General features: G+C 31.4%; 1 protein-coding gene across 2 annotated transcripts in view; it reads right to left on the bottom strand.

Moving 5' to 3' along the window:
* Window positions 1-12,111, bottom strand: part of LOC132919639 (discoidin domain-containing receptor 2-like) — a 214,292-nt gene that overhangs the window by 44,073 nt on the left and 158,108 nt on the right. For both annotated transcript variants that reach the window (XM_060981381.1, XM_060981392.1), the window contains 2 exons: window positions 3,175-3,406; window positions 1,747-1,894 (listed from right to left, as the gene is read on the bottom strand). In XM_060981381.1, coding sequence (XP_060837364.1) covers window positions 1,747-1,894; window positions 3,175-3,406 — 380 coding nt within the window. The remainder of the gene's footprint in view (window positions 1-1,746; window positions 1,895-3,174; window positions 3,407-12,111) is intronic.

Genomic DNA, 12,111 nt, shown 5'->3' with positions numbered 1-12,111 from the left:
CTCCGTATTACGAGACGGCCTTTGACAAAACCCTTTCTACACCCTCCCGTCTTCCCGTGTCAGCACCGCCGAACCACGCACGACACGCCATATACCTCTTATTCGGCGTTCGGTTTCCTGCGCCGCAGACGTTGACAACGCTAACGGCTTCTGCAGCAGCAACAGCAGCCGTACGGTTATATAGTAGTATAGACCTTTATATTATATGAGTACACATACGCCACACGGTGCACCTATATAAGGCTTTATTATATATAAAGACGCGGTGAATGCTTGGTAAAAGCATATTATTGGCGGTGGAGAAATACGCTCGGCCTTTAGAAAAGCTGCAGAGAACGTGATTTTGTGCGGAAGCGTTAAAAAATTACCTCGTTAAAAGAACACCAGCCGCCGGGCAGTACTGTCGACTACAGTAGAATTATTTTTTTTTTACGTGTGTCGTTCAAAATACACTTCGTTAAGAAAGAAAAAAGCTATTTGGACTTTTTCCGATTTCTTATACACTCCAATACCTCCAACGATAAACTGAAAACCCGACTATGACGGTTCGCAATCTGCCGATTTCCTCCGTATAAGCGAATCAAACGTTTCAATATAATACTACATATATACTGTTTAATAGCGATTAGAATATTAGATCAAGAACGTTCCGGGTGCAACGTTTCAATCTAAATGTATATTGAACATGTCGTATTAATAATAATGGCTACATTGTTTGTAATACGTGCATTTCCGGACGATGGGAGGAAATTACGTAAAAGGAACACGGCCGCGCGTCATACGGGTTAATGTTGTAGGTTATTTAGATACGCGAGGCACCTGTACATTTATTATTATTATATCTATAGACAGCGGATATTGAGCAAGAAGCGAATATGTTAGGGATTACACGTCTGTAGGTAAACCAAACTGTGATTAGTGACATGATTTGAGGTCGTTATATAATAATGTCTATAATAATAATCTCGGTGTTGTTCATTATTAGTAAATAAAAATCTTATTTTAGAGTTATTTTAGTATTGTTGTTATTATTTGCAATATCTTGTTATCCGTTCGCCATAATATCTAACACTGTGTCATATGATACCGAGCAGTCTGAATTGTTATTAATTATTATAGCCATTATAATGTGATAGGAATATAAAATTTCACGATTTCACAACGTTATTAGTGGTACCTAACTACATAGTAGGTACACATACCGTTAATAATTCTACCGCACACGTTGTTTATATTATATCATTATATTTTAATATCATTGTAACACGAGAAGGCAAAGGAGATCTCTATCACCGTGCCCGCGAATTTCGTTACTATGACATGACATTGATGTATCGAAGTCAAAAGTATATTCGCGCATTTTCATTTAACTGAAAAATATAATGGATAACACCAACACATCATCTGAGTTTTATACGGACGGAGTAAAACTATATATACACGGTACACAAACATTTATTTATTCTGAACTGTACATTTTGGAACAATCAACCATAGTGTGCATATATGCATTATAAGTAACAACATCGTTAATGTCCAAACTATTTTTAATATATTGTTTTAGGAGAAACCTAACCCTAGCCGTGGTGTACGGCCAGCAGTATACATATATATAAAATGCCCTTAGGGGGTTAAGTTAATGTAATGAGTACTCAATCTTCTTTTTGACATAATCGCCAAATATTTTAACCCTTTTGGGATTAACGTTATATTATGTTACTTGTAATAGAAAATAAATGTACTTACGTTCCCAAGGACACCCATAGATTTCCACACGCATGCAGACGGTTCTAGGATGTGTGCTAAATGGCACGAAACGTATTCTGCTCGCCACAAATGGCAGTTCCAATTCTTGATTGACCGACAAATAAGTATTTACATTGCCCGGTAATACCTGCAATTAAATATGAAATGACAATTGTTTTAACGCGTAGTATAATATTGCTACAATAATTAATAAAATATGTTAAGCTAAACTATTGTAGAAACACATTTCAAAAGACTAATATTTGTAATGTACCTACCTATTTCAATTATCAGTATTATTAATTATTAATTTATTATTACCTACTATGAAGTAATTATATGTTATACAGTTTTCACGTTATCTTTCAACGTAAAATTGTAATACAATCATTTTATGTGTTATTAAAAATATAAATAACAACAATATTGACTTTTTAAGACATTTACGAGATTTATTGTGTTATATTCTTGAATTCATTTTGGACTTTAAGTTGATAAACAAACAAAAAAAAAAGTAATGTACCTAAATCTCATAATTAATTTGATCATACTTTTTAAAAAGTTTATTTATTAATAACTACAACTATTACAATATTATCAGTTAGACATTTAAAGTATAAAGTCATAAAAACGCATCTCTAATTAAAATATTTAATTAAATTAAAGATGAATTGTATTTTATGTCAATGAGATATTCAAAACTTTACAATTTGTATTTTTTAAGTAACACGCAAAGTTTTTAAATTAATTTTTTTCTATTAAAGAAAATGTTAGAATATGGTATGAAATTTTACTCCAGGATAAATGTTTGCATATAAATACAGAACTTAGATGTAGTAAATAGAAGCTTAAAACTTATATTGCAGTAACCAATTTGAGAATATTCGCCAAATATGACATTCACAATATAGACAAAAGGTATACTAAAGGGCATAAGGAAAACTTCTAGAAATGTACTACAAACTAGCCGTATAAGTTTATGATCGGGAAAACTTGAAAACAGAAATTTGTTATTTCTCTTAAGCCTTAAAACGAAATTCAAAATCTGAAAAACTATCTCAAATCCTCCTGAAATCCCTACATCAACTTAATCTATAGCCTAAGCATGTATAATAAGAAATCTCGCACTGCCCAAAATAATAAATTTGTCTTAATTTTCAATTATTGTATTTATAATTTATATTATGTAAGATATTATAGTAACACACAAAATTGTAATTTGAAATATAAACAATTTTATATAAAATTATAATTCTTAATCATAGTTTTAATATTAGATTATTACTATTATTAATATTAACACTTTATTTTTATCGTAATTGGGCTTTGTTTCCAATACAATTGCCTAATACATTAGTAAATATATTATGTTATATTTTAATAGTATTGATATTATACAAAGAGTGTCAAAAAATATATTATACGTACCCTGCATTCTTTTGAGTCTTTGTATTCCATCCATCGACCAATGGACTTTCTCCAATATTCGACAGTGAACGCCTCAGTGAACTCTTGTCCCTGGCCATTGCCCCACCGGCCTTGTGTTTCGGTCCACGTAACCAAATGATCTTCATCCAGATCAATCTCCAGATACTCTCTAACTTCGCTGCTGATTTGCGCTTTTGGGCACCACGCGCCTCCGTTTTTCTCTTGGCGAATTCTAAAACAAGAATATACCGTACGTTGTATTATATTGTTATTATTATATTAATATTAATATTAGCATAATGTTATTGCGGCGTACGCGTTATTCGATGTTTTGTTGACGTTGCATTGATGAATAATAATGCATAATGCAACATAATAATATTATACCAATTATATCGTGATGTTATAACAGCTCTGAATATTAGCTCCAAGCGTGATCTGTATAGATAATTAAGTTCCACATAAACAACGGTTTTAAATGCGTAATATTTAGACGTTGAAACGAATTTTTTATGAATCATTGTACACAACAAATTATCGACTACATAATTACAAATATCAGAGAAAACATTATTTTACTTTTTACTATTTTGCAGAATTCTATATCCATTTGGAGTCCGAAAAATTTAATTAATCAATGTATAAATTATTTTTTGATTTAACACATCAACGTAAATATTGACCATCTAAGAACACACACACATGGTATATCTTATGTAATAATACCTTATTCATTTTATGAATCCAGTCATATAATTTTTTTCGAAACGATACACAATCACAATTAAACGGCTAATATATGCACTATATACTGATATACAATGTGTAACCTAGACGTATTTATAGATACCTACGGAACAACTACAACACAATGTTGTTTGATTTTAGATAAACCATATTATCATAGGGAATATTAGAGCGTGGATAGTACAAAACGATTATAAGGATTATAATTTAAAATGATTATTGGCACTTGCTGTGGTCCAGCCACTCTAACCGCTAATAAATAATCAAGGATCTTTATGTTGCTAAACGATAAGATGACTGTTATATCTCGTACAATATATTTATATCTGATTTAATTTATTATTCATTATTTATACACTACGCGTCTACGCAAAACACTATACCTACGTGTATTATATTATCCGAATAAGTGTACGAGTATAAAATATATTCGTACAACAAATTTAATACGACCAATACGATGGCCTCAACATTACCCCACATAGTATTGTACACCGATATAATTAATAAAACTACCGTTTTAACACGTAGACGCATTACGGCTACTACCCAATCCCCTCCGCCGTCAAACCATACAATAATTGACTACAAATCGTAGGTACGGTCGTAGGCATCGTGCGGAAATGAATGTCATGTACTTTTCACAGTAAGTCGTTTATTAATGCTAGTCTCGTACCGGGATGAATAACAAAACATTATGATAATACAACGATATAATAATTATAGTCAAATAGAGTATTTTTGCGGGACATCGTATATTTTGTGCAGCCACATATTATTATTATTATTGCGAGTGGATGCATTTATTGCCACGAATCGCGGAATCGCGATATCGGTTTATTGCCATTATAAATGTACAATATTATCATTATTATTATCATCATCATCATCATCATCATCATCATCATCATCGCCATTATTATTATTATTAATTTATTATTATTATTATTATTACTCGTTCGTCGCGTACCGGAATGCCGGCAGAATTATGCGGGAATTTTGGTGCTTATAGTAGTATGGTGAATATTACACAAACGACCGCGCGGATTCTCGGGATAATCTGTACAACTATTTCCGAAATATCCAATGGCGTTTGACGATTTTTCGGCCATATAGTGTATTTGCGCCCGATCGGCCGGACGGAAAAACACAATGCAGTCGAGTCCGCTGTCGTATCGTGATATTATACGCACAATATTATTATGGGTTTACCATTTATACGAACACTACCTCATTGTTCAACAATAATAATGACGATATTACACTATTTGGCGAATTGGCGGCGCACGGTCGCTGGTCGACGACCGAGTGTACATATTTTATCAGTCGTGGGTGGCTTTAGGAATTCCGTCTATCCCGAGTGATATTCTAGTCCTAATGGTACATGATTTCTAACTACCGTAGTGGGTGTGCAAAGGGTAACTTTCAAATTGTTGTCCAAATAAAAAGTGGATTATTTTAAACATAAATGTATTACTTTTACTCTATTCCTGCTAATTTTTACGCTCAGCGATCAATAAATCCTGACAGCGAAAAACCACACTATTCGAAAAATCCCTGCACGGTATAGATTCTAATGATAGATTAGTCATACATGTGGCTGCTATCTGTAAAATTACATATTTTCATGCAAATTATGTGAGAAGTAAAAAGAAATCTACGTAAGAAATAATTGTATTACTTGACAGAAGAGTTTTTCTGAAAAATGTGAATGATTAAACAAAAAACAAAAATCCATTCGGTAAAATAATAGAACAATATAGTGTTTTAATGAATGTTTTATGTGCTAACGGTAAACAATTAATACTTAGATAAAAAATTTAAATTAAATATCCCACATAACAACCATAATATGTTTACATCTATTCAAGTATTGAAATCAGTACCAAGTATAATGTGGTAAAATAAAAAACAAGTAATTTCAAATCGACTACCTATATGTAATATACTGATGCATTGTATTTGTTATGCAAAAAACTAATTATTTTCAAAATGGTTAATGTGATATGTATTTATATATTATTCATTTTTTTTTCTCCATTATAAATAATTTTACACCTTATACGGGATATAATACAGTAATTTAAAAATAATTAAGGCACGTACAATACAGCGAAATAAATTATGATATTTTATAATATTAAATATTACATTATATATCTATTACCTATACCATAAAAATATATTACGATTTATTAGGTTTATGAATTATATAGAATGTGCCTAAAAAATAATAAAAATTTTAACTCGGCCAGCGTATAAGAATACGCGGTAAATAAAAATCTCGAACATACCTAATATAGTTTTATAATATTATACGGATAACGTTATGCATTTTATGAAAAAAAATCATCATTTATCATATTATTGTTTCTTGGTTTTTATATTTTTAGCGATTAAAACGATGTTGATAGGAAGAGGTCGTTTGCAAAGTCAGCAACGGACAAATGCTCGTTGTTCTGTTCTTCAACTCTTTGTCACTATTTTTTAAACAATAATTGTCTCTCCAATTTCCATAATAGAACTACGATACTTGTTATACCAAAAAAATAAATAAAAGAAATGAAATGAAAAAACTATATCATTAAACAAATTTCCGAACAACCGTAGTAATTAAAGAAGATTTTTTTCTGTGCCTAACATGCAACATCCTATTTATTCCAATCACTGTAAAAGCATTTGTCTTTATTTATTTTATGATTTTTTTTTCTGATTTTCTTTAGATTATACAATTTGAAGTATTAATAAAAAGTTTCTTGTGTCTATATATATATATATATATACTAAGCTTAGCGCAAGCAATTCATTTCGACTACAGAGTATAGTGGTGTATAGAAGTTGTGCAATTTGTTTAATTTCGTTTCGTTTTGATAAAAATGTCTTTTCCAAAAAAAAAAACATACAAAAAAAATCATTCCGCATAATTCACGATAACCTAATTAATGACTTTAATTATTTGGTTGGACTTGCAGTTTGTTCGTCGGTTGACAGAAAAAAATCCATCAATAATTAAACTGCGAAAATAATTAATAAAATAAAAAACAAATAAAAACTTTAATTGCTTTTGGACACAACGGTACTGCTCTTAATAGTGCGCTGTCCAATTTATGATCTAATTTTATATTTTATATCCGCCAGTGATTTATCATTATTGTACTGCAGTTATTGGGAATAAAAAGAGATATTAGTATCACCGAATGTCCGTCCCTTAACGAGCCTTTTTTTGTTTGGCACGAAATAATAATAACATTATACATATTATATTGTATTATGTAAAAAAAAAAAAATGATAACTAAACTATAGGTATTAGGTACGGGTTTTGACCGTCAAGGCGTGCTTTAACCTCAATAGTCAATAGTTTCAAAACAAAATGATAAAAAGATTCTTAGATGATTTCAAATCTTCAAAAAAAAAAATAAAAAAAATATTATATTTTAATTTATGAATTCTGCGACTTTATTAAAAATAATATAGTTTATATTATTATAAACGTATTTTGCAGCAGCGATTGAAAGTACGGGATCTGAACTATGGAAGCTGAAATTCTTGAAAATAGCCTGCAGCTGTGGTACAATTATATTATTAAATTATTAATTTAGGTCGAAGATTTTTATATAAATACATAATATTATTGAAAATAGATTTTTTAATTCTAATTAAAAAAGAGCACATTTTGTGATACTCTAAAAAAAAATAAAACGTATTCATAATATACATATTATTTTGACTTAATTGTATTTTCTTAAATATTTTTTGAATAAGTATATTTTTCGTCAAGTATTTATTATTTTATAATTTAATATATACCTACTTATTTACAAACACATTGGAAATATTTATTAATCATTATTCTACAGGACATGACGTGATGTAAATTCTAATTAATAGGTATAAAAGTAGTAATAAATAAGATAAAATAAATAACCGATTTTTGATATCACCTTATTACCAATTATATAATCTATTACTCTAGAATAGTCCGGTTGTTCTATTTGGTTTTTCTGTTTTTGTATTCAATACTTTTCTTTTTTAAATGATTCGAATTTTAAAAACCAGTGTCAAATAAAAGCATTTTATTAATATTTTATGTTTTTTAATACATATTTTTTTATATAACAACACATACAAGTCTACGCCCTAGTATTATTTTATACGTTATTTCGTCAGATGCAATTTTAAAAAGGTGCAATTGTAAAATCTCATCTTACACGAGTTGGAATTAGAATCAAATCTACTCTCCTGTCATTAACGCGTTGTGATTATAAAACTCTTTAATTTGTTTATAATAAATTTACAGTTGCATAATATTATAAAATATTTTGTTTTTACAAGTAGAATAATACAAATATTATAGAATATCACAAAGATTTTTTTTTTTGTTTTATTTAAATTCATTTATTTGAAATAATTATATTTTGACCGTTACGTAAATAATATTATTTATGTGAAGTTAAGGTCATAAATAATGTTTAATAGTTTCATATTTTACCGTATGTACATAAATTAAAACTTTAAATTTATACGAAAAACCTTGTAGTATATTTTACAAACACTTACATAATTCTTAAAGTATTTATAATTCGATAATAATTAAATCATTATCAACGCGTCTCGTACATGTTTTGTCTTTATAATTTGTATTATTAATTATCATTTATCATATCTTATCTGTACTAAGACGTTTAAAATTCTAAGCTAATCTATTATATTATTGAAAACTGTATTTAGTATTAAGTTTGATTGGCCATGCAGTGGAAATATATTTCGTCTTTTTTGTCAACCCTACATGGATATGCATTTAACTGTATACGTATATGTAGTTTATGCAGTGACTAAAGTGGTTGCAGGTCCCCAGGGTCCACGCAATGTTGGATCCCAAATTCGAATCACTAAACGTACCTATTTCAAAATTAGAACGTTCAAATGCCATCAATTAAAAATAAATTGAAATTCTATAAAGTTTGTTTTTGTTTTTCCATTAATCATAGTATACAATTGGTGATATACTGATATATAAATTCAAAATAAGTTGTCCAACATTAGCGTAATAAATATTTTATTTTTATTAAATTTTATGTCGCATTTTGTTCGTTACTTAGAACATAAGACGCACAAAGAATCAATATTTAGTAAATGGTATAAGTAAATTCACATAAAATATTCGTAATTTACTGATTCTTACCGTGTTAAACTAAAATAATAATAGTGAACTTCAGTAATAACATATTATATTATGATTTAAAACAATTGACACTAGAAAACAGTATAATATAGTGCATATCAAACTGCTATAGTACCTAATATTTACCTACTAAATTATAGAACCTATTATATGATAATATGTATATTAATATGTACATAACTTTAACAAATATCGAACTCGTGTTAGGATATAGTTAGGAATATTGCACGCGGCCGGAATTCGAGGAATAACAACAATAGGCCATCCGGTCTCCTCTACAAAATAGGATATAATGGTCCTTATATAGAGCGCTAGTGGCTGGGCAGAAAGATTTTACCAGAGTTTACGCGAATAGGACTTTCACGTCAGATTATTGTTTACAGCGCGATTTTATTTTTGATTCAATCAATATAATATTTTAGTATAAAATGAAACGTATTTTTTTCTTTGCATTCGCATTCTTTTTGTTGAATTTATTATATTATATACTTTGAATACGCCGAATGACAATATAAATGCCATATCAATGATCCCGAGTTATTAACGAAACGATAGAATAAGTAACGTTTTATACCCCCTCCCCCCACCCAAACACATTCGATAAATAATCCCTAAAAATGTAAAATAATAATAATATGGTAATTGCAGACGATATTACGATGTATAATATCTTACAAAAACGGATGCGTTTTACGCGAAGAGCCGGAGTTTCTCGCACTTTTGACGCGGTCCCGCTGGTCCCCGACGCCTTTGAACATCATGACATGACTTAAGATCCGGGATCGTGCGCACGATACGACATCAATGCTTCGTTTACCAAAGAACCCGGACACGGGCGAGGGCTCGTGCCGCCGGGCCGAGGGTCCCGACGGTGTAATATATTTTATTATGACGTGTACACGGGACCCTCGCGCAAAGGTCATGCTGTTTGCCGTCGTCCCGTAAAATGCACGCGTGCGCGCGACACCGTGTCAAACGTTATCACTCATTAACGAACCGCGTCAAAAGGATTGCGCGCGTGAGACATTATATGATATCAACGTTGTACACACAACCAGCTCGGTTTTGTATGTGTGTGTGTGTGTGTTTTTTTTTTTTTTTTACTCTCTCTTTTCATCTGCTCGAGCCGTTCGCGCATGGCGTATCGGTCGTCCCGCCGAGATAATAATATTAATGGCGTTTTCCTAATTAAAACCAACATCCCGGTAGAGTCATCGCCGTCGTAGTACCGCGGCGGACCGACCGACAAAGTTTTAATGAACATTAATATTGAGAGGGACGACGCGAGTATACAATCACCCGAACACGAGCACACGCACTCGCGCTCATACACACGCGCGCATATATACCCTTCTAACGACCCTTGCCGTCACAGTATATAATGCACCAAACGCACACACTGGCATAACCGTGTACGATTGCAGTCAGCGTATAATTATTTATGTACACAGTATATCCGGGAATGGTAACAAATAACAAACGCGCGCAGTTTCAAAGAAAGTTAAGCGGGCAAAAATCGGTGCATTCAGATTTAGACGAGTCACGGGAGGGAGGGGGGGGGGTTCATACAGGGCGCAAGAACCTCGACGTCGGAGGTTTCTTTTTTTAAAGACTAGATTCTCTCGGTTTTTTTTTTTGTAATCATAGTCCATACACGATTCCCAATCCCGATGCATTAACGATTGAGGATATTGTTGATGTTATTTTCTAAATAAAAGACCTCCAATTATATGGTATGAAATTAAATCACCACCCCCTTCTCATGCCAAGTTTACTTCTGGCCAAGACATGACCCCAACAGTTCGAAATATTCGAATCGTCGCATGAGTGCATGACTGCGTTACGAAGTTCTATGTTTCTAAACGTATAACAATGAAAAAAGCGCAATCGTTAAGTACTTGAAGAATAAAATATTTAAAAGTCGCTTTTGCCATTTAATTTATGATATCATCTCGTAAAAACTGTGTATACGTATACAATTTATTTTTATATGTGTACGATCTTGGCATTCCAATTACTTTTTATATTAGTATACGCGTTGCTCCTCGTCCTCAGGACTCGATGTTTTCTATGTTACCGTTTATGATTCCTGACAAAAACACGACATATCTAATTGTCTCATATGGTAAAACATAACCGATTATTCATCAAAATATTTGTATGAGGTCATCAATATTATCCGTCTACCGGAGTCCGATGCTTTGCTGTAAAATAATTTTATCATACGTATGTCTATAAATAATACCATTACGGGAACTTCAAAATCAGACATGCATACAGTGGAATACATAATACTTATAGAACGACGGAGCACTGGAAAATGTATAAGTTATTGATATTTAATCACTAATGCTATTATCGCTTATTTTGTTTTCTATTCCTCCGAAATTTAAATAAAAATTATTCTCTGATTTCAGAAATAAGTGCCATTTATTTTTAAAATGAAGAAAACAACTGTTTATCGACTATAATTCAAAACCTCTTCGTCATGTCAAATATATTATCATCACCAATGCAGAATAAATTAACTTGGCGAGTACTAATTTTCAAGTCCAAATTGAATAGGTAGGTACGCTCTCTCTCTCTCTCTCTCTTACTATACGTTTTATGTATACACACATGAAATATATGCACTTGTGTGCGTATTTTGTCAAAGAACCGTTATCAAACGTAAAAAGTGGTCATAACCGTTAACGTGTTAGTGCTCTTCCGAATGTGAAAAAATGAAAATAAATCCACGATAATATAATGATATTATGATTTATCAATTTTCCAGGAAACGTCCATCATCTTACGCATTCCCTTCCTGAATATATTCCGTTGTAACCGAGAAACGGTCGTGTTCCTTTTTTACACCAGTCTTACTGTGCGCGTGTCGTCATTTATCATCATCATTTTTGTAGCCGTTTTCAAACTGTTTGAAAGGATGCGGGTGGGGGGGGGGCAGCAGCCAGCTCGTTGATTATCTCTTCGCTCCCCTCTTCGGCTGCAACTTAACATCGTTTCT

Source organism: Rhopalosiphum padi, chromosome 1 (genome assembly GCF_020882245.1).
Source record: "Rhopalosiphum padi isolate XX-2018 chromosome 1, ASM2088224v1, whole genome shotgun sequence".
Classification (NCBI taxonomy): domain Eukaryota; kingdom Metazoa; phylum Arthropoda; class Insecta; order Hemiptera; family Aphididae; genus Rhopalosiphum; species Rhopalosiphum padi.
The sequence above is the reverse complement of the archived record's forward strand: the minus strand, read 5'-3'. Positions and strand labels throughout refer to the sequence as shown.